The following is a 21,623-nucleotide window of genomic DNA, read 5'->3' on the forward strand; positions in this document are numbered from 1 at the left end:
CCAAACGATTACCGATTTTAGTAATATAACACCATAACAACTAACAGAATAATTAGGACGAACAGAAAGACTAATAGATGTTAAAACCAGTACAGAAACAAATAATTAAATGCATAAATGAAGTAAACAATTAAGAGGGACATAAATTAATACATGTGTTTATTATGTATTAATTGAAATTCAGGTACAGCTCTCACATTCATACTTTAATTAATTCTAAGTGTCTTTATTTGTCAGATATTGTATGAACAGCCAATAAGAGTGAGAACGTTGTGTCCTCTGCATCCTCGGCCTCATTTCCAAATGTGCTGCAGGTTATTGACTTTGAGGCTTTTTAAAGACAGACCTACATTCTCTGTAACGTTCTTCTGTCCCGTTTGTCCCACAAAACCTGGAAACCTTCACCTACTTTGCTGTCACAGAGCTCTGTTTATCAAGCTGTGGTCAGAATGACGGCAGGCTGATAGTCAGGAAAGTCAGAGAGTTCCAAAGAATGTCCTGAACACACACCCAAAGTGAGGTTTTGTGTTTGCATTAGAGGAAGAGGCACTGCTCCTCTCAACATTTTGCAAAATTTGAGGAAACAGTCCTGAAGAGTGCAGAAATAAAAGCTTACCATTTTGTTTTATTATTGTATACATAAGCAAATAAATAAAAGCAAAGCAACAGATTGCACTGGAAACAGATCTAAATGCTTCCACACATAGGTACAAACAGAAACACTATTCCATTAAAAAAAAAAAGACTTTTTAATAATGTTCAACCAAATAAATTCAGCTTTCACTCGGAAATATAGCTTTCACATAGTTTGTTTTTCATGCAATGTAAATATGAACACCAGCAGCCAATAGCGAAGCAGAGCTCTCTCTTATTGCTGTGCACTCGTGCTTGTATTGTCCACAACAAATAAAGGAATAAAAAAGCTCTGAAAAGTTGATCTCATTTTTACTTTTAAGACATACGTTGCGTCCCCATGCTAGCTGTTGGAGCTGGAGCGTGACTTGTGGATGCTGACTTTCTTGCGGGTGTTGTCGCTGCAGCGCTCCAGGATGAGCTCCGGACTGGGCCGTGGAGGGATGACCGGAGCCTCCTTCTTCGGCTCGCTCTCTGAACTGGAGCCAGACTGCTCTGGAATGTTTTCTGGTGGATACAAGGAGCAAAATCATGTTGCTACGGATCAGTATTTTGATCAGATGGTGGAGGGGTGGGTGGAGATAAAGGCATATTAAATGACGGCAAAGGTGTAGAGTTACATCTTTGCCAATGTAAGTGATGAGGTGACTGTTTTCATGGAAATATAACAGAAATGATTTCTTAGCGGTTGAATCATGGCCTGGAGAGGAACATTAACTTGCCACAGATGTAATAAATTGCCCTGGAAACATGTCAGTACGACCACGGCTTCATTACCCTGGTTCTTCCTCTCCCTCAGCGGTGACTTTTCGGCACTCTTGGAGCTTCTGTGCGGCTCGGCTCGGCGGCCGCCCTTCTGCTGGAGGTATCGACGGCTGTTCCTGCGGTAGGCTTCCTGACTGAGCCGCTGGCGAGACTTGTTGTGGATGCTCTTGGCATTTCGGATGGTTGATCTGAGACCGAAAAAGAACACACAGAGTTGTACTGGTAAGGAGAGGTGGTGAGTGATGATCTCCAAATAGTTTAAGTGCTTCCAAATCCCAGAATGTCCTCCAACTATATTGACAGTGAGGTCTAAAAGATTAAAATGACAGGCTAACATGCAAACATTAAAATGCCAACATGCTGAATCTTACATGTGTGGAAGCATGATAGCTGAGCTCATGTGAGGACGTGCTTACTATTAGCATGATAAATGCTAACTGCGGGTTAGCATTATGATGTTAGGATGTTGATGATTCACTTACATTTGGTCACATTCCTGAAATGCACATGAGCTCTTTACAAATTACAGCTGCCTTTCAGTGATGCATTATATGTTTTCAGCGGAGACCTTTGAAATAATGCTTTTTTGATCTCTGACATACCTGCGAGGTGGTGGTTTCTTTCCCTGCACGTTCGCCCTCTCTGCTTCATATTTCTCTCTCTTGCCGGCCTTGTGCAGGAACATGGAGGGGAAATGACCGGTCTCCTCTCCTTTCCTGAACAAAGCAACATGTACAAGTCAAAATTAAGTATACAGAACAACTAACCAGTACAATAGTATGAGAAGATGAAACAATGATAGCCTCTAATGAACTGTAGCAAGATGGCAGTGCCAGGGCTCCGGTCCAGCACTTTGGTTCAGAGTGAAATATCTTGACAAGTATTCATGATCCCCAGAGAATAGATGCTTGAGTCTCTGGTGAGACTTTGACCTTTCTCATCTCTCTCTAACGTCAGCAGCACGTCATGGATTTAACTCGCCCACAGCTTCAGTTCATGCTTGAGAACCTCTGAAACTTCCCGTCAGGTATCATCATGCCATTAGTTAGGTGTAACATAAACACACAGATATAAACTTGGTGACTTTGTGTACCTTTGTATTGTTTCTTTGCACACACGTCATATCATATTTGCTTTAGGTGTAATTTTACTGATTCCCATCTTTTTGTGTCCATCTGATGAATCTAAATCCAATATTCTCTCTTTAGCTCTGGTTCTTTTGCCATAAAACTATGAATTTTAACCTTTTTAATGTGTCTGTAGATCATACCTGATGACCCACCAGCCGTCCAGCAGCTTGTGAATGACCTCGACGGTCTCTCCGAGCTCCAGAGAGATCTCGTCCTCCTGCTCCCCCTTGTAGGCTTTGATGGTGACGTGCAGCTCTCCTGCAGGGACGCAAAGCACTGTTAAAAAGACTAACAGGAGAAGACTGAAAAGAGTTTACGTCATTTAGAAAACAATGTGAACAGCTTGCCTTCGTAGTTTGGTTCCGGGTCCTCGGCCTCCTCGGGTCCGTCCAGAGGCTCCAAGTAGGACGCAGGAACCCATCCTCCTTTAGACTCACATTGGCAGAACCACCAACCTGAACACAACAGCAGGACCACCGCAGCTCAAAACCTGGTCTCATTTTTTAGTGGTTTTGTATTAACTGGGTTTAACCCCGTCAGTCCCAGCAGAACTCGGGCAGCCTGCCCGTCCTCAGTCAGCACATCGATAGTCCTGATCCTCATGAAAAAATCAACTATCACACTTGGCGGTAACATCGTTTTTTCGTGTTGTTAAAGTGATCCAAGCAACATTTGAGCATCAGTTCTTATGTTCAAATACAATCCCGTCACTCGGAGTAAAAAGGCGGACAAAAAAGGCTTTTATGTTGTAATGAATGCCTCCGCTGGCGATGTCTGAATGTGTTCTCACCGTTCTGATTTTTCTCCACAATTTCCACCAGGTCTCCGGTGCGCAGATTGATCTCATGTTTGGACGTCTTGGTGAAGTCTGCGATCACTCTGTAGGTGTCCAGTATGATGGGGCCAGAAATCTCTGAGAGATGAAACACAACAACCTCCTCCAATGTCAGGAAACACCTGCAGCTTTTACAAGAAACTGATTCGAACTAATGAATTTCAGAATGAAAGTAGTTTCCAAAAGTCAAGTCAAGCCCATCAAACTCCAATCTAAAGCTATCTGTGACTCTATGAGAGCAAAGTGATGTAGTATAGAGATTCAGAAACAAAGAGTATGAAAAAAGAAAAGACCTTTAGATTCTTTTCAGTATTGATTTCCAAAAAACAAAAATCAAAGCTGTACTGTTAAGAATGTAGTGAATTTGGTAAAGAGGCTCTTACCAGATGCGTTGCCTCTGGCCAACTCCCTGGACACCACAAACGTCTCATTTCTTTTCAGTCTGAAGAGGAAATCATCATTTTCTTTTGTTCCACGTGGAAACTTGCCGTTTCTTTTTCTTGTTTATTTGACTGATTAGATTTGCAGTGATACACGTTCCAACTCTGCTCTGCTGTCTAATAAGTCATCTGCAGTGGAAACAGATGTGAGTGATATACTGACGTGTTTGGCGCAGGCGGGTTCTCGTCCTCCGGTCGAACCTTGAAGAAGTTGGCGAGGTGCTTGCAGCGGGAGATGTGAGGCGGCAGGTTGATGAGCGAGCGGCAGTACTCCGCCAAAGTGCTCTGCCTGGTTTCTGTCGACTTCTCGCTGTCCAGCCACCGCGGCGCTGAGGACACAAGCAAACACATCAGTGGAAGCCAGTCACAGGTGAAACAAGATTCCCAGTACCTTGTAGATGGGTTCCCAGTGATGCCATTTTCAGACTGTGCATGCAGGAACCATAACTAAAGACATCTGTAGTGAGTGTGTGATGGATGCACACATGACATGTTAAGGCAAGACTAATGACACTTTCTGTGTAAAATGAGAGAAATTACAAAGAAAGAGAAAAAGCAAAGGTTATTTTAATGCTTTAAATCAGATGTTTTTTCAGTGGAGTTTTGAAGACATATATCCATATTGTTCTAAATAAAGTGGCTTCTTTAATTACCAGCTAACTGATATTAAGAAGTCTGACAGAAAGTAAATGAAACCCCTTTAAAGACCTGGAGGAATTTGAATGAAGGTCTGAAAATTGATCAAAGCATTTTGGAAACGGTCAGAAAGGCTTTTAGGTAAAAACTAATGTGTGCATTTCCTGTATATTGACTGTTGATCAATTTAAGTTCCTAAACAACATCACAAATGAGTCATAGCTGCTTGAACTGGTTCCTGTTTTCATGAATTTCTTCTGAATTGAATTACTTTGTTAAGGTAAGATGGCAATACAACATCATCAGACTACAATAGACAAATATTTTCAAACGGCTGCGATTTATGGTCAGAAAATGTCCAGCGGCTCACGGTTCATGAAGTGCATCCACTAATTTGTCACCTTAGTTTTGTGTTTTATTTTACCCATGCATTGACCTGCAGAGGATGGCTGAGAACAGGCGGTGACTACGTGCTCTGAGATTTCTGCCTTTTAGAATTTCTTCTCCAGCTTCAATAAGCTTTGCTCAGCCCTCATATGTGACCTTCACGAGGTGGAAATTTCCAGACCTGTGTAGGAAGGCTGCTGTTGCATCAGGATTGAGGTTTTGGCTTCTCTTTCTCTATATTGTAAGAGGTTTTGTTTTGTAATTAAGGTTTCACAAGCGGGTTGTGTGCAGTTCTGTTTTCAGGAAAACTTGCCCTGAACGTCGGAACAGGAACAGAAATTTTTTCTGGTAAAAAGCACAAACCTGCTCAGTGTCAAATGTCAGCGACACCTGGCTCTCATTAAAAAACTGGAAGCAAGAAGTGGCATCAAACTGCATTTCCTCTGACGGACACAGGAATTACAGGAGCATAAAAATAGCCTCAGTGACTGGTTTCACTTCTTCTAATGTGTGTGCATCATGTTGATCTTGAAAGCTGTTGCTATGTTTGTTTTAAGCTCATGTTCAGGTTGTGTGTCGAGTTCCCAGCAGTGTTATCTTTGCTCTCAGAGGAACAGTTCAGCATGATAGGACGTGCGTTGATGTTTTTCTTTATGTCAGGCAGATGAGCAGATGGTATCAATCTTATGTTTGTGTGTTAATTACAGAGCTAGAGTTAAGATTTGGTTAGCTTAGCTTAGCTTAGCTTAACTTAGCTTAAAGACTGGAAACGGGGGAAACACCAAGCCTGGCTCTGTCCAGCTCAATGATTAACACGTGTTTGTTTAACTTGAGCACATACAGAAATGTAAAAATGACAGTTTGTGGTTTTAGGCAGAATTATGTGCTGGAACTATTTATTGATGACCATCAGCACCCAGTTCATCTGCGACTGCAGCACATTTTGCCAGATGTGCTTGGTGAGCACAGGTGTTGGTGTTTGTACAGAGTTGATGATCGTAAACCAAGCTGTCGCCCACTGAGGCCGCCGCTCGTTGATCAAGACGTCGTTCCAGCAGTGAACTTTAAGTTTGCCAGATATTAACTAACCTTGTTTCCTTGTTGTTCTTTTCCTGTTTTGTCTTGTTTCTGTTGTAAACTCAGCTCTCGCTGCTGCTCACAGCTGCCAAAACTCTTTGCAAATGTTGACATTGATTTCTGCATTATTGCACTTTGCTCAGTTGCTTCATCAAATGTAAAAAAGAGAAGTGGAAAATATGTTTGATAACCACAGGTGCTTCCTGAAAGAGCGTGACCGCATGCAGAAGGGCTTTAACTACTACTAATAAACTAACTAATAAAGTAATTAACTAACTAACTAACTAAGCAGAATGTCATCCTATAAAAGACTAACGACAGAAATGAGAGTGGAGTAGCCCTGATGGCAGGAGAGCAAGAAGTGTGACACAGACTGTTAGTCTTTTACAAGCAAGCAGCAGAAATATAGAGAGAATTCTTTATTATTATTATTGTTTTTACCTGGTAACGAAGGGATGATTCTGTCCCTCTTTTCTATCTGACCAGACTCGATGGGAAACATCTCCTTCAGTGATTTCTGTCACCGAAACAAAAAACATTTCTGAGCCCACATTCAAAAAGTGCATGTCTGTCTGCATTGCCTCAGACCTTTGGGTCATTTGACTCATGGAAGGTTGATTATTTCTTACCCACTGAGCTGCACAGAGATTTTATTTTGTAGTGTACAGGAACTCACGTGGAAGGTGTGGATCTCAGGATACGTCCTGTAGATCAGCTTCTCCGAGAGGTCGCTCCATTTCACCATCAGCATGTACACCTGCACAAACAGACAACAACAAATGATGTTCTGATCTGTGAAGACCGGATTCTTGATTCAGGCTTCTCAGAGTCTGATCTTTGTCTCAGTGCCACTGGTTATTTTCTGGAACAGTCTCTAGATGTATAGATTTTAAGAGGATTTGAAGCCTCTGTAGCAGGATTTGGGTTTGTAGAGTAAATGCTTCGAGCCTTACGTAGTGCTGACTCGGGAAGAGGCGTTTCTCGAAGCCCAGCAGCTCCACGTGCCTGACGTAGGTCTCCTCCATGCTGAGATACACCGAACTGATGAAGTCCGACTGAGATAAAACACAACAGACACGAGGCTTATATACTGTGTGTGTGTCTGTGTGCAGCGTATCATCAACTCACCACAAGAGTCACTTCCTCTTTCTGTGTCTTTGAAAGTCATAGAACTTCATCACAGAGAAAAGAAACAGTGAACTTCTATTGCTTTCACTTGTATAGAACAGTACTGATAATACTAATGATATTGATACCTGTGACGTATAGATAATAACATTAGAGTTGAATAATAAAAGCAGTGGCTGTCAGAATCAGAGTTGCAGCAGCAGATGAAGTCACAGGACAATACTTCCCTCTGAAATATGATGAAGTACAGTATAAAGGAGGACTGAACTAATGGTTATTTTCTTGATTAGTCAATTGTTTGGTCGACAACATGTCTGAAAATAGGGAAGGAACGAAGAAGGATACGGTCACAGGTCGCTTCAGCCCTGTAAATATTCTCTGGGTCTTTTATTCATGTGAAACATGGACGACGGACAAATTCAAGCATGCATTTCTTGTTTCGGTACAACTTTCAGTCAAATACAGACACTGCGTCTGGAAATGGAGAAGTCATATTTTAGCAAAGTGCCTTCACCTTGTTGAGTTCTGTATCACACTACTACACCGACCTCACTTTCACTCCTCCGTCCATCTCTTTTTTTAGCTCAGTGAAAGCAGAATGACTGTTTCAGTCCACACAGCGATGAGAGGGATTGTCATTAAATGTTGTACAGACCATCGTGGTCCCGAGAGGATGAACCCTACTGACTTTGATGATCTGATGATTTGATATGTGCAGTAACTTCTGACCAGATATCAGCAAAACTTCTTACATTCCCGTCAGCCTCAGCTATACTTTGTGTTTAGTGCTAATTGGCAAATGTTAGCATGCTAACATGGTAAACGTTATGGCTGCTACACATCAGATTTTCAACATTATACTCAGGAAATGCATTTAGTGCTAACATTGTCCCCTAATGAAGGACAGATGGGAATCACTTTAGTTTTTGGTCAAATCAAAGTGAAATGAATTTTATCGACGGAGTATTTTCTGTGATGAATACCAGTTATTTAATCAGTTTTTTATTAGCTGCTGTGCCAGCAGTGGAAACCCACTGCTGTAATTACACACCGTTCAGTGGCATTACTCAGTGCAGCTCAGCAAGTCTGCATATACGATGTCTTCCCTCAGCTGAGAGTCTATATCACTCATGGAGAATAGAGAATAAATAATATATAAGAATAGATAATTAAAAGACGAGGTCAGGAAATGTCACAGAACAAGTACTGTTATTGCGTATACTTATGTACTTTTGATTATGTAGGATTTAGAGGATGTAGAGCTTGTATTTGATTAGAGTTTTTCTACTTTGGAGTATTGGCACTTTTATGGATCTGAGTACTTCTTCCACCACCCCCAGTACTCCCTGGTCAGACTCTGTACCAGCAGCACTTATACTAAAAGTACTAGCAGTCAAAAGCAGTAAATGGTCAAATTTCAAGAAATCGTGCAGTTGAAGAATTCCCCTCTCAGCTGTTTCTCAGTCTAAAGGGGAATCACTGTGTTGATTTCTCCCTGCGGTCACTCACTCATTACATCCTTCCACACACAGAAAATCATGTCTTTTATTTCTGTGGCAACCCTTCTGTTGTGTCACTCGTGTGGGCTTTCAGAGGGGCTTTCAGCTCCAAATTGTGATTTCCAAAACTTTTGCAACAAGCAAAGAGGAACAAAAACAGTGTAAAAGGAGGGCTCACAAACAAACCCACATGGCTAAACTTCCTCCTCCAGTGTAGCCACACAGCAAAAAGATTTGAGCGTGCATTTAGATTTGTTTTGTTCAGATGAAATCTTGAAGTGGTCACCAGTGCTGATGACTAACAGATGAGACGTTTTTTAGTAATATGGAAGGAGCAAGTGATCCAGAAATAATCTTATAGATGATGAACAAACGCATCAAATCATTGTGATTTGCAGTGAAGGTGTTACTATTTGCAGAAAGCAGATGATTTCCTTCCCATGAGACATCCAGAGTCACATTACTGCATGTGATGACTCAGAACACTTATTGCTACATCTGACTACATGTTAGCCACGTGTGTGTATTTTGTGTGTATTATTTCAAAGTATTATTTTCACAACCTTAATGTATGTTTTTATGTGAAATCGTAATCTACAACGTATGCAGTGAAGTAACAAGCACAGATGGAGTGAAGTAGAAGTAGACATAAAATGGCTGTACTCATGTAAGTACTAGTACCTCGAAATTGTGCTTTGTTGTACTAGCACCATACTTGTGTAAATGGACATGTGCTAAGCTAACACAGAGAGTGCTTCAGTCAGCTCACAACCAGATCATGCAACAACATGTAAAAATTATAGCTTCACATGTTCACAAATCATAGACCAGACAACACACAGACAATGGGCACATTAAAATACGACTTCATGATATTAATTATTGATTCTTTACTTCATCAAAAAAGCTGCAGAATCAGCATGTTGCTACTTATATTTTTGATACTGAAAAACGTTTTCCTGCTGACGTCTTTATTTTTACATGGTAATATTTTCAAAGCAGGACTTTCTCTCCTAATAGTGTATTTATGTACTGATATGTGTATTATTAACTTTATACATAAATTCCTACAATACACACGACATATACAGTTTCCTTTGATAAATCTATTCATCTACTTAAACAAAACGTCAGTGTGAACGTGTCAGTGGTTTCCGTAGTGTAGTGGTTATCACGTTCGCCTCACACGCGAAAGGTCCCCGGTTCGAAACCGGGCGGAAACAATTCGTTTTTCCCTTCTTGCGTAAGTGATAGAGTAGATCACGTGTGTGAAAAGATCAAATGTGTTACTTAACGATACAACAATACAATGATTGAAGGACGATTCATTTTTTCAGAGGTATGTTGAGACAGAGACAGACTTTGACCTTATAAAGTAGATATACAGTATATCTCACATAAATATCACGTTAATATCCGACCTCTAGTGGTGAAGACTGTGTACTACGACCCAATGAACCCTGATTTTCCCATTATCTTCCTTTCTTGAGAAGCTTTAAAGCAACAAATCCACTTAGAACGACAGCATCACAACCGAAACATATTATCAGCTTGTTAATGGTGCATTATTATTTCAATACTTAGACTCTGTGAAGTATGCTGCACTTTTTATGTCTGTGAAGTAAATATTCATAGACGACTTAAAGACTTAGACAGTTTCTTTATTGATCCCAATTTGGGAAATTATTTTGTTGCAGTAGCAATTAAACATAGAGCAAACACAGGATGTATACACAATTATTTAGAAAAAGTAACAAAAAATATAAACAGGAATGAAAATAAAAATGTAAAGCTAAATACAGTTATATAATATGTATTATAATATAGAATACATATTATATAATAGTATTACAAAAATACAATAGAACTAAGTATATAAACAGTATTTACAACAGAAAACAGCAAAAAAAAATTTGTGCAAGTAGACCGAATGTGCAGTATTGCAGTACTGCAGATAATATGTAAAAGTAATATGTAAAAACACAGTTTGTCTGAGTTTGTGAGGTCGGTGGATGAACTGTTTAAGCTGCTGTTGTTCAGTGTGATGGCTCGCGGCAGGAGTGATCCTTGTGACAGCGGAGCTGAAGCAGTATATTCTGGGAAGGTTTGTGAGACTTGTGTACATGTACACACAGTCTGGAATACTTGGGGTTTTTCTTTGGAATGGTTTGGGTTTCCTCTTGAGGGCTTTCTAAAGCACTTGGCTGTACAACATCTGTCTATAAAAGGAGGCCTCCAGAGGATGAAATGAGGATAGGGGGTAGGAATACTCACATACTTACTTTTTCCCTGTAACAGAGTATTTTTACAGTCTGGTATCAAAACTTTTACTGAATGATTGATATGAATACCAGAACTATTGAAATCTGTGGTAACGTTTCTCGTTTGACCTTTAATGTTTAGCTTGTCACAGAGGAAAGGTTCACGCTCACTCGTACTACGCACCGTCAGTCCGTCTCAGAGAGACAACCAATCGTTTACGAGCAACAGCTCCACTTATTAGCATCCACGGAATATTTATGGCCTGTCCGAGCTCCCGGTCAGCACATCAGAGAAGGACCACCGAAGGTAAAACCATGCCTGAACCACCGAAAGCAGCGAAGAAAGGCTCCAAGAAGGCCGTGTCGAAGAGCGCCACGAAGTCCGGCAAGAAGAGGAAGCGAACCAGGAAGGAGAGCTACGCCATCTACGTCTACAAGGTGCTCAAGCAGGTCCACCCCGACACCGGCATCTCCTCCAAGGCCATGGGCATCATGAACTCCTTCGTCAGCGACATCTTCGAGCGCATCGCCGGTGAGGCCTCTCGTCTGGCTCATTACAACAAGCGCTCCACCATCACCTCCAGGGAGATCCAGACCGCAGTCCGCCTGCTGCTGCCCGGAGAGCTGGCCAAGCACGCCGTGTCTGAGGGCACCAAGGCCGTCACCAAGTACACCAGCTCCAAGTAAACCTGCCTCAGCGCAAACAACACAAAGGTCCTTTTCAGGACCACCAACTGCCACGACAAGAGCGTCGATCTGCACAATGATGTGCTGATACCAATTATTTAAATAATGGAGTTTCTAGTTCATGAAAAATGTGATCTGGTTAATCTTTTGATTCATGGGTTCATACGCTGTAAGTGACGTCCATGACTTCTGTATGATGGAAGTCCGAGTCTCGGAAAGAGCCTGTTCCTACGGCCCGGATGTTTCAGCTCCCAAATGAGTTTAGTTTATTACCAGGATAACGGCAAGTCAAAGATACAGCCTTTGCAGCGTGTTGGCTCACTGTGTGTGTGTGTGTGTGTGTGTGTGTGTGCGCGCCCCCCCCCCCGCCCGGCGCATACACACAGACCACACATCATGGCGGCGGCTTGAACAGAACAATAGAAACAGAAGAAGCTGAGCTCCCTCCGGTTCCCGTGCAGGAGACATCAGTGTCCTGTGTGTTACTCTGAGCAGCAACATTTCCACTGGATCCTAAACACGACTCAATCTGCTTCGTGTGAAGTGGATGCATCATGTTGAGTTGATAACGTTTCACAGAGCACGATCATATCCTGGTGAACAAGGATCAAATTTTGACTTCCCACTTCATGTTTGGGTCTATATCAGTGAAATTAATAACGAAGCGTTATCATCTGACCTCAACACTCAACGAAAATAAGTGTATTAAAGGGGTGGAGTGCAGATCAGGTGCTGTGTAGAGAAACGCCGAACCAGGTGCACTTGTCAACATTTGTGACTGAGGAAACATGTTAAAATATGCTGAAATGTTTAGTGTGTGTGTTGCTTTATGTTATATGATTAAATATAAGTCACAGGTATCACTGCTGGTTAGTCCTTGTGCGCACACATCAGACAAAAGGACTCAGGAGGTCTGGTCTTCGATGCAAGGCCTTGGGATCATTTATGGACTGCTGAAAGAAGAGATGCCTTCTGGCTCAAAAGGTTATTATTGCGTGTTAAACTGTGGAGAGCTCGTTGTGTCATGGTCATCAAACAGACTTATCCTGACGTGGTCCTGAAACATGCTCATTGATCTCAAAGAGACCAGAACTTTTGTTATAAATCAGAAGCTGTCGCCCACTGATCTGAGTGACACTGGCCGTGAGATGCAGTCTTACTTCCCCTGATGTCTCTGGTGAAACCTGCACTCACAGAATCTGCTGTGAGTTTTTACAGTGAGATCAAATCTAACACGCGCTTTGTTCGCAGGTTCCTTCCACTCCGCATATCAGCGGGACATGTTTTATTCTGAAAATCCCGTAGGGCGCAAAGCGGAAGCGTTGGAAACAACGTTACAGATGATTGGGCAATCATAGTTACGCTCAATCTAGCCAATCAACGAGGAGCTGGGTGCAGATAAAGCCGCGAGCCTTCAGGGGTGTGTTCAGAAGCCGTTAGAAAATGTCTGGACGTGGAAAAGGAGCCGGAAAAGCGAGAGCGAAGGCGAAGAGCCGCTCCTCCAGAGCAGGGCTGCAGTTCCCGGTGGGTCGTGTCCACAGGCTGCTGAGGAAAGGATACTATGCTGAGCGCGTCGGTGCCGGAGCTCCGGTCTACCTGGCGGCGGTGCTGGAGTACCTGACCGCTGAGATCCTGGAGCTGGCAGGCAACGCTGCCCGCGACAATAAGAAGACCAGGATCATCCCCAGACACCTGCAGCTGGCGGTCCGCAACGACGAGGAGCTCAACAAGCTGCTGGGCGGAGTGACCATCGCCCAGGGCGGCGTGCTGCCCAACATCCAGGCTGTTCTACTGCCCAAGAAGACCGAGAAGGTCCCCAAGAAATAAAATCCCGACTACAATCAAACAAAAGGCTCTTTTAAGAGCCTCCCACCTCCTCTAAAAGCGCTTCATTCATTCATTCATTCGCAGTAGTTTCTGTCCAAGTTTCACTGTCAGGCACAGGTAAACATGTTGCTGCAGCAGGTTAAACAAACTAATAAAACAACACAACAGAAGATGAGGAGAGCTGTAACAGCATGTGATTGGTCCACTGAACCACGTGTCTTATCTGACTGAAAGACATAAAGGTGAAAGTTTAATCCCTCACTGCGGACATTCAGTCATTACAGCTCAGTTTGTTCATTTGATCAAAGAAAGTACAATAACAGAGAGAATGTTCATGATGATGAGTTAACAGTGTGTCATCCAAGCAGATCTGTTGGTTCAAAGAATTTTATGTAAAACAAAAATGTAGATAAACAATAAATGGTAAAAGGCAACATCACTCTGCAATAATAATGATAATTCTTATTAAGAGAATCAGAGCCGTGTGTGTGGGAGGTGCACGTGGTTCACGTACACATTGTCTTCTACCTGCTGATGGCAGCAGGCTGAGGATGGCGGACGCCAACAGATCCGCAGTGACGTGGAGTCAGAGAGGAGGACGCTGCTCAGGACAGGAGTACGTTCAGTGACACACTCGTCCCACCAAAGTGACGTCATCCCTGTCTGTGGCCGTCAACCTGTACGACTCCTCCCTCTGAACGGCCTTGTCTCAGTATGTGTATTTTATCTCAGTATATAGTTTTATACATACATGCAGCTGAAAAAAAGAGTTTATATATAAAAGTACATGAAAAGCACAATGATGAAGTACAATGAGTGTGTACATGTTGTGTTTCTGTCATGTTTAAAACGCAAAGGAATAAATGTTGAGCTGAATACTGAAGAGCCCGCAGACAGATTTGTCTTTGAGCACGTGCTCACGTTCTCAGTGTTTCTCATCAGTCACACATCGTCTGTGGAGGAGGGCTCACTTCGAATTTTCTTTTTATCCAATAGATGATCAGCCTCAGCGCGCGCTCCTCTCGGTTTGGCCCAAGCGCGCTGACGTCACTGCGGCAGTTTCTTTATAAGGCCGCTGTTCGCGGCAGAGAGGCATCTTTTCTTCAGCTTAGAGAACGAAGAGAAACACTCAGCTGCAATGGCCAGAACCAAGCAGACCGCCCGAAAGTCCACCGGAGGAAAAGCTCCCAGGAAGCAGCTGGCGACTAAGGCTGCCCGGAAGAGCGCGCCAGCCACCGGCGGAGTGAAGAAGCCTCACCGCTACAGGCCCGGTACTGTGGCCCTGAGGGAGATCCGCCGCTACCAGAAGTCCACCGAGCTGCTGATCCGCAAGCTGCCCTTCCAGCGCCTGGTCAGGGAGATCGCCCAAGACTTCAAGACCGACCTGCGCTTCCAGAGCTCGGCCGTCATGGCCCTGCAGGAGTCCAGCGAGGCTTACCTGGTGGGTCTGTTCGAGGACACCAACTTGTGCGCCATCCACGCCAAGCGGGTCACCATCATGCCCAAAGACATCCAGCTGGCCCGCCGCATCCGCGGAGAGAGGGCTTAAACTGATCCCACGTCTGCCTACAGCAACAACAAAAAACGGCTCTTTTAAGAGCCAAACACAAACAGCGAGAGAGCCGGCTGTCCTGTGTGTGTGTGTGTATATATATCCTATCTATCTCTAATCATGAGAAGTAACTCAGTGCTCTCATGTGCAGACATGTGGGCTGGGGTCGTGTCTTGTGGCCCCTCAGTGGGTTTTACTGTGGGCTCCCAGTGCTTGTTTGTGAAATAAGTCTTTATTTATCCCACAATGGTGGAAATTCACATGTAAAAGCAGCAACAAGTCAGGAGAAGTGAGATGTGATCACGTTATCAGTTCAACTTGCATTTGAGTGGATGTTGCTGTGCACTGTCCCACCGTCTGCTGGCTGTGGGCAGGAATGACCTGCGTAGTGCTCCTTGTGCATCTATATGTACATTACATACAATAAAAATTCTAAATGTCATAAAAATACTACTGCAGATAACAATACTGGTGCCAACATTCAAAATGACCAGTGTCACATGTTGTATTGGACTTGAGGACATTGAATTTCATGAGTCTATGTATATGCTCAATATGTACAGTTTATAAAAATCATCGCCTTGCTGGCGTTAATGTGCGGGTGCTTCAGTCCCTGAGCTCCAGAGCTTTCCCCCGTGACATACGACCAGCCGTGGCTGTATCATCGGTCGAATGAAGGTGTTGTGAGGAACAAAGGTCCTCTCCACGTGGACTGCACAGCGCTTCCCGGTCAGTGGTTTCAAGGCGCCCTCAGTGCTGCGCTGGACTTCTCTGACCATCTGCTCACATACCTAATGGCTGTGGTTGTTTATTCACCAAAGGTACGTATGCAGGGACCAGATGGACCTGACTGTGATCAGAACGGCCCAGCGGGGGGAGGGGGAGGAGCTGTAGGCCTCCTTTGTATCTGCATACGTAAGTCCGGTGTTGTACTGTCTCTGGTGTGGTGAAAGTCTGGATCGCTGCCTGTCCAGAATTCAGTCAGTGTAGTTTCCATGTTCTTTTCATTTGGCATCTCTGTCTTGAGATTTTGAGGAAGCGTCACAGAGACACTTGAAAGAAACATAACTCAAAGTCTTTTCTGCTGTGCAGAGCAATGAAGGGATGTACATCACTGACAATGATCCAATGGGCCTAAGACACCTGTCCACAGCATCCCTAAAGTAAGCTGAAAGTGTTCCACAGGCACTGGGAATAGATCAATGGTTTGATCTCTTTTGGACAGTCACACTCTGAACTTCTATCCCCAGCAGCCACAATCAGTGGACGTTCGACTCACCTCGACTAAGAAGTTTGAACACAATGAAGTAGATTTTTTTTTCCCGCCTGGAAATTTTTGCCTGTGGATGAAACATCTGGGTTTTATTTTCTGGAAAAGGGAACCACAGCGTGAATCTTTGCCCTGATCCAAGTTCAGTTCAAACTGATAACAGTACCACAGAAACAGAAGATTTTACACTCCATTATCATGTTTAGTAGCTCTGTAACAGTCCGTCAGGAGGTGTTGCTGTTTCATCATGATGACAATAAACAACAACCCGAACAGGAAGAAACAAGCCACTGAGCGTTTGTAATGCTCTCTGAGAGGTTTTTGTTTTTCAATACTTTTATCACCTCAGTACTTTCTGTTTCACATAGTTTTGTATTAAATTAATGCACCATGTGTGAAATCATTTATCTTTTTAAAAATCGGTTCTGTGGGTGGACCACACCAGCCTAACTCTAAATGCTGGTACTGTGTGTTAAAGTCTCTGTACATGAGTTTTTAGTCAGGACCACGTCTGGCTCTCCCTCCCCTCTTTCTCCACATGGAGCCGTCACCAAACCAGGGAGCATTTCTGGAGATGGCAGCGGATACATTTTTCATCTTAAACCCTCTCTAATGTCCCTATTGCACTGAATTATTTGGCTGTAAATTGTCTACTGAAGCAGTCCTTGTTTTTGGAATTTCATTTGCGTCATGAAACACCAATAATCTGCATGACCAGTTGAAACTGGCTCACTCTTTACAAAGAGGGCAAAGCACTTCTTTCACTGCAGACTGCTGTTGGTTGTTGTTGATGGTGGACGTCGCATAGAAGATCCTAACTGGTCACCATTCTGCGATGGTCTCTCCTTCCTCTCCAATGCATTTTGCATCCTATCTTAACCTGGTAATACCTGTCACTGTCTCTTTTACCATCATCGTCCTCATTCTCATTCTGAGGCTCATACCCACCTTTATTCACTTTCTCCTTTCAGGATTGCCAGCAGCTCTTTGTCTTCCTCATCACTAAATTGTAATTCATGCTGACTCACATCAACTGAAAGTTAATTCCAGAGTCTTCTTTGAAGAGCTGTAAATAATGTCGTTTTCATCCTGTAAATGGAAGAGACAAATGTGTAAATTAGCACACTCTCTGCAGAGGGGACTCAGTTCAGTATAGTCTACCAGAAAGTGCACTTTCTGGTAGACTATACTGAAATTCATTACAACTAACATGATCAAATGTATCCAGGTTCATTTGTTGAAATAAAAGAAAATCATAGTGACTGTTATGAAGAGTATATAAACCCAAACACACCAACATCAAAAAGAGTGGTGTTAACTCAAGACTACATTTGCATTAATTATCAAAAGTACAATTAACAGTTAAAAGATGAAACTTTAATCACCATATGGCCTCCACCAAGTCATGCGATCATTTAGAATACCACTATTGGTTTTCTCTTTCTTTTAGTATTGAAATTAAATTGTTACCTTGAGTCAACAGCGTACCATAGTGGACTGAGCCTGGACCAGAACCTGCACCGGTAACATTATCAGAGCACACACAGCTCTGAACAGCTCTGATGTCCATGTGCAGGCTGACTGGAAAGTCATTAGTGAGGTGGCCTTCTCAAACTGCGTACCTGGGTTTATATGTAAATACTTGTCATCGCAACTTTCTCTCCAATCATCTTTAAGCAATTTCTTCAGTTTTAATTATCAAGTCCATTCTCATAAAAGCAGACCTGCTGACCCTTTTTAAGCCTATAAAACCAACCCTGGCTGACATTATCGTGCTGTTCTGTCACACTCAGTGCACTTTCTTGTGTTTTCTTTTATATTTGACTTTTTTCTTTTCAATAGTCTGTTGATATGTTCATTGTCATGTCCCCACACAGCGAGCCTTTCTCTAATACACTAATGCATACTAAGAGAAAGGTTTTATTTACGCTACAGCGGAAATGAGTTTAATCAGCTACATTTTATTTTGAAATCCTATTCTGCATGGAGCGGAAACATTGCGGTCAATTCAGGAACTTGACATGAGCTGTTTTATGATTGGGTCACCATACTAACACTGAATCTAGCCAATCAACGAGCAGCTTGTTTGGTATATAAACAGATTCATCGCTCAAACACGTACTTCTTCACAATAGTGATCAAAACAAAAGTTGAAAATGTCTGGACGTGGAAAAGGGAGTGTGGGAGGAAAGGCGAGAGCGAAGTCCAAGAGCCGCTCCTCCAGAGCAGGGCTGCAGTTCCCGGTGGGTCGTGTCCACAGGCTGCTGAGGAAAGGATACTATGCTGAGCGCGTCGGTGCCGGAGCTCCGGTCTACCTGGCGGCGGTGCTGGAGTACCTGACCGCTGAGATCCTGGAGCTGGCAGGCAACGCTGCCCGCGACAATAAGAAGACCAGGATCATCCCCAGACACCTGCAGCTGGCGGTCCGCAACGACGAGGAGCTCAACAAGCTGCTGGGCGGAGTGACCATCGCCCAGGGCGGCGTGCTGCCCAACATCCAGGCTGTTCTGCTGCCCAAGAAGACCGAGAAGGTCCCCAAGAAATAAAATCCCGACTACAAACAAACAAAAGGCTCTTTTAAGAGCCACACAATCACTCTAAAAGCGCTGAAGGTTCCTTATAGCAGTTTTGTTTAAGCTTCATGTACACAGCTGCACTTGAACGCACCATCAGAACGGTGACGTAAACACCATGAACATCTGAACACTGTCGACTCAACGTTCAAGATGGCTTTGATGTGTTTCCCAGTGTCGAGTGACAGAAGCAGTGACATTTACAATTTGGACAAAATAAAGAGAAATAACTGTCATCTGATCTGAGAGCTGTCGATGCTCTTTATTGATCTGATGGAAGGTTCAGAGGCTCAAACGAGCTTAAACCGCCCGTTTAAAACCGGCGCGAAACGCCGCTGAGGACCGTTACACTGTCCGCGCGCATCTCAGCTGAAGTTATCCTAATGGAGACAATAGGTTGTTTCCAGTCACGTGACTCAGGCAACTGTTACCATTTAAAAAACACAACAGGATATACAGACAGTAAACACAATAAAGAAGCTGTCAGTCCTCCACGTGTCTTGTTTAGTTTCTCTAATGGTTCCTGAAGTGAAGCTGACACACTGGAATCTGAATCTAAATCTGCTTTATTGGCGAATTCTGTGTGCACATACGAGCAATTTGACTCAAGTTGAAACACTGCACTCAGTGTATCTGCATAAGAAGCGACGTTTCACTGTCAGAATCACTGGATTTGAGTTAATCCGTTTAATAAAGCTGCAGGTTAACAGGACAGACAGTCGTACAGTCTTTACATGTTCAGTGGACTCTGGCACCGCCCCTGTCTTCCAACACGTCCGCAAACACAGAATATATATACCGAGGAACAGCAAGTTCATGTTACATTTCAACTCAATCTACAAACATGAGTGGACGTGGAAAAGGTGGTAAAGGACTCGGTAAAGGAGGCGCCAAGCGCCACCGGAAAGTCCTCCGTGACAACATCCAGGGCATCACCAAGCCCGCCATCCGCCGCCTGGCTCGGCGCGGTGGAGTCAAGCGGATCTCTGGGCTCATCTACGAGGAGACTCGCGGTGTGCTCAAGGTCTTCCTGGAGAACGTCATCCGTGATGCCGTCACCTACACCGAGCACGCCAAGAGGAAGACCGTCACCGCCATGGACGTGGTCTATGCTCTGAAGAGGCAGGGTCGCACCCTCTACGGCTTCGGAGGTTAAACACGTTTCAGCCCGTTAACACAAACCAAAGGCTCTTTTAAGAGCCGCCCACACGACTGAAGAGTTGTTCCTGTAACTTACCATGTACACAAAATACTGCACGGCTGCAGTATTATTCAAAATTCTCAGAAAGATGTCGTGTGTGTGTGTGTGTGTGTGTATTTTCTTCAAGTGGAAGTCGATTAGATCTGGCACGTGCCTGGTAGGCTACTCGACATGTAGGATGGCTCTCCTTCAAGATGGCGTGCTGAGATCGATTTCCTGTTTCCAGGAAGGAGAGCGGAGGAGAGACAGAGACGTCAAGAACATGCATGCATCGAATGGCTGTTTCCAAATATGAGCGGGTCCCGTTAGGCCCCCGTACAAATATGCCTAAACGTTCACGTTAAAGGTCAAAAGGCGCCTTGCGCACAGCAATGGCCATCAGATAAAAAGTGCTTCAAGCGCTTGAAAGATTGCAAGCAAAATTGCAAAGACTGAAACACAGTGAGCTTATTCCAACTGTCGATCACACATAATATATAAAACAGTCGCTGAAGATGTTGCTCAAACCCTGTGAACACTGAATGCTTTCATCTGTGGGATAAATATGGTTTGCTTTTAATTATGTTTGATTCATGATTGATTGGGACGATAATAAGCAACAATGTCCCTGTTATTCATGTTGTAATCAAACCAAAACTTAAACGAACAGACTAATGAAAACTAGATGCCTTTGTCCCTTTGACAAAACACACACATCAACACAAACCGCAGGATCAACAGGTGTTCACAGGCTGTGACACTTTGTTAGTATTTATTTTACAAATTCACATTTGAGGCTGCAGAAAGCGTTTTGTTATCAATTTAACGATTCCACAGTTTATACAAGTACAGCTGAAATTCTAGTTAATTTATCAGTCAAGGGTCACATGACAGGATTTTAAGAATGTTAATAATTGTAAAGATTAATGTAATTGGACATTTGGACTATTGTACATCTGTAATCCGTGTCCGTGTTACAGTGCTTGTCGTTTGACCGTGACGTCAGTTATTTTGCAGCGCGCACGCGCCATCGTGTTTAAAATTCAGCCAATGCACAACGAGCAACAGCGCAGTTGTATTTGCATTCTAGCGCGCACAAATAGACAATTTGAAGATAAACAGTACAGTACAGTGTACAGTTTAGAGCAGAAACAAGATGCCCGATCAACCCAAAATCTCAAAGAAAGGCTCCAAGAAAGCCGCCTCAAAGGCGACCAAAACCGGCAGGAAGAAGAGGCGTCCGAGGAAGGAGAGCTACGCCATCTATGTTTACAAGGTCCTCAAGCAGGTCCACCCCGACACCGGCATCTCCTCCAAGGCCATGAGCATCATGAACTCCTTCGTCAGTGACATCTTCGAGCGCATCGCCGGTGAGGCCTCTCGTCTGGCTCATTACAACAAGCGCTCCACCATCACCTCCAGGGAGATCCAGACCGCAGTCCGCCTGCTGCTGCCTGGAGAGCTGGCCAAGCACGCCGTGTCTGAGGGCACCAAGGCCGTCACCAAGTACACCAGCTCCAAGTAAACCTGCCTCAGCGCAAACAACACAAAGGTCCTTTTTAGGACCACCCACCACTAAAACTAAGAGCATTGTTTCTGTAATTTTGTGTGGTCTGTCAGTTGAACAACACAGGTCAAGTGAGTTAGTGATGATATTTATTTATTTTGTATTTTCTATGAAATACTAAATTGCAAAACTTGTGAGTCAAAGCTGCTCCTCATGCTTTCAGGCAGGAACTGACT

General features: G+C 43.6%; 7 protein-coding genes and 1 non-coding gene across 8 annotated transcripts; 7 read left to right on the top strand and 1 right to left on the bottom strand.

Annotated features, from left to right (window-relative positions):
- Positions 1-143: 143 nt before the first annotated feature.
- ncf1 (neutrophil cytosolic factor 1) lies at positions 144-6,964 on the bottom strand. The gene is made up of 11 exons (XM_076749760.1): positions 6,857-6,964; positions 6,580-6,660; positions 6,345-6,420; positions 3,967-4,132; positions 3,747-3,805; positions 3,319-3,441; positions 2,876-2,983; positions 2,669-2,786; positions 2,001-2,114; positions 1,411-1,586; positions 144-1,140 (listed from the first exon to the last, which is right to left on the bottom strand). The coding sequence occupies exons 1-11, from the start codon at positions 6,926-6,928 to the stop codon at positions 977-979; spliced, it is 1,257 nt and encodes a 418-aa protein (XP_076605875.1). The 5' UTR covers positions 6,929-6,964; the 3' UTR covers positions 144-976.
- Positions 6,965-9,680: 2,716 nt separating this feature from the next.
- Positions 9,681-9,753, top strand: trnav-cac (transfer RNA valine (anticodon CAC)). Its single transcript has one exon. It is a non-coding gene; the product is annotated as a tRNA-Val (tRNA).
- A 1,353-nt stretch (positions 9,754-11,106) lies between these two features.
- Positions 11,107-11,490, top strand: LOC143332749 (histone H2B 1/2-like). The gene has a single exon (XM_076750519.1). The coding sequence runs from the start codon at positions 11,107-11,109 to the stop codon at positions 11,476-11,478; it is 372 nt and encodes a 123-aa protein (XP_076606634.1). The 3' UTR covers positions 11,479-11,490.
- A 1,431-nt stretch (positions 11,491-12,921) lies between these two features.
- On the top strand, positions 12,922-13,374 carry LOC143332752 (histone H2A-like). Its single transcript, XM_076750523.1, has one exon. It carries the CDS (start codon positions 12,922-12,924, stop codon positions 13,303-13,305), a length of 384 nt encoding a protein of 127 aa, XP_076606638.1. The 3' UTR covers positions 13,306-13,374.
- A 1,069-nt stretch (positions 13,375-14,443) lies between these two features.
- On the top strand, positions 14,444-14,933 carry LOC143332750 (histone H3-like). Its single transcript, XM_076750520.1, has one exon. It carries the CDS (start codon positions 14,444-14,446, stop codon positions 14,852-14,854), a length of 411 nt encoding a protein of 136 aa, XP_076606635.1. The 3' UTR covers positions 14,855-14,933.
- Positions 14,934-18,253: 3,320 nt separating this feature from the next.
- LOC143332751 (histone H2A-like) lies at positions 18,254-18,737 on the top strand. Its single transcript, XM_076750521.1, has one exon. It carries the CDS (start codon positions 18,284-18,286, stop codon positions 18,671-18,673), a length of 390 nt encoding a protein of 129 aa, XP_076606636.1. The 5' UTR covers positions 18,254-18,283; the 3' UTR covers positions 18,674-18,737.
- An 807-nt stretch (positions 18,738-19,544) lies between these two features.
- Positions 19,545-19,876, top strand: LOC143333079 (histone H4). The gene has a single exon (XM_076751012.1). The coding sequence runs from the start codon at positions 19,545-19,547 to the stop codon at positions 19,854-19,856; it is 312 nt and encodes a 103-aa protein (XP_076607127.1). The 3' UTR covers positions 19,857-19,876.
- A 1,148-nt stretch (positions 19,877-21,024) lies between these two features.
- Positions 21,025-21,405, top strand: LOC143332806 (histone H2B 1/2-like). Its single transcript, XM_076750606.1, has one exon. The coding sequence runs from the start codon at positions 21,037-21,039 to the stop codon at positions 21,403-21,405; it is 369 nt and encodes a 122-aa protein (XP_076606721.1). The 5' UTR covers positions 21,025-21,036.
- Positions 21,406-21,623: the final 218 nt, after the last annotated feature.

The sequence above is a fragment of the Chaetodon auriga genome, chromosome 15, assembly GCF_051107435.1.
Source record: "Chaetodon auriga isolate fChaAug3 chromosome 15, fChaAug3.hap1, whole genome shotgun sequence".
Classification (NCBI taxonomy): domain Eukaryota; kingdom Metazoa; phylum Chordata; class Actinopteri; order Chaetodontiformes; family Chaetodontidae; genus Chaetodon; species Chaetodon auriga.

Excerpts from the sequence above, each read along its gene's own strand:
- ncf1 (XM_076749760.1), bottom strand. The coding sequence starts at position 6,928 with ATGGAGGAGACCTACGTCAGGCACGTGGAGCTGCTGGGCTTCGAGAAA. Across the intron at positions 2,984-3,318 it reads TGTGGAGAAAAATCAGAACG|GTTGGTGGTTCTGCCAATGT; the intron begins GTGAGAACACAT and ends TGTTGTGTTCAG. Across the intron at positions 2,787-2,875 it reads CCCGGAACCAAACTACGAAG|GAGAGCTGCACGTCACCATC; the intron begins GCAAGCTGTTCA and ends GCGTCCCTGCAG.
- LOC143332749 (XM_076750519.1), top strand. The coding sequence starts at position 11,107 with ATGCCTGAACCACCGAAAGCAGCGAAGAAAGGCTCCAAGAAGGCCGTG.
- LOC143332752 (XM_076750523.1), top strand. The coding sequence starts at position 12,922 with ATGTCTGGACGTGGAAAAGGAGCCGGAAAAGCGAGAGCGAAGGCGAAG.
- LOC143332750 (XM_076750520.1), top strand. The coding sequence starts at position 14,444 with ATGGCCAGAACCAAGCAGACCGCCCGAAAGTCCACCGGAGGAAAAGCT.
- LOC143332751 (XM_076750521.1), top strand. The coding sequence starts at position 18,284 with ATGTCTGGACGTGGAAAAGGGAGTGTGGGAGGAAAGGCGAGAGCGAAG.
- LOC143333079 (XM_076751012.1), top strand. The coding sequence starts at position 19,545 with ATGAGTGGACGTGGAAAAGGTGGTAAAGGACTCGGTAAAGGAGGCGCC.
- LOC143332806 (XM_076750606.1), top strand. The coding sequence starts at position 21,037 with ATGCCCGATCAACCCAAAATCTCAAAGAAAGGCTCCAAGAAAGCCGCC.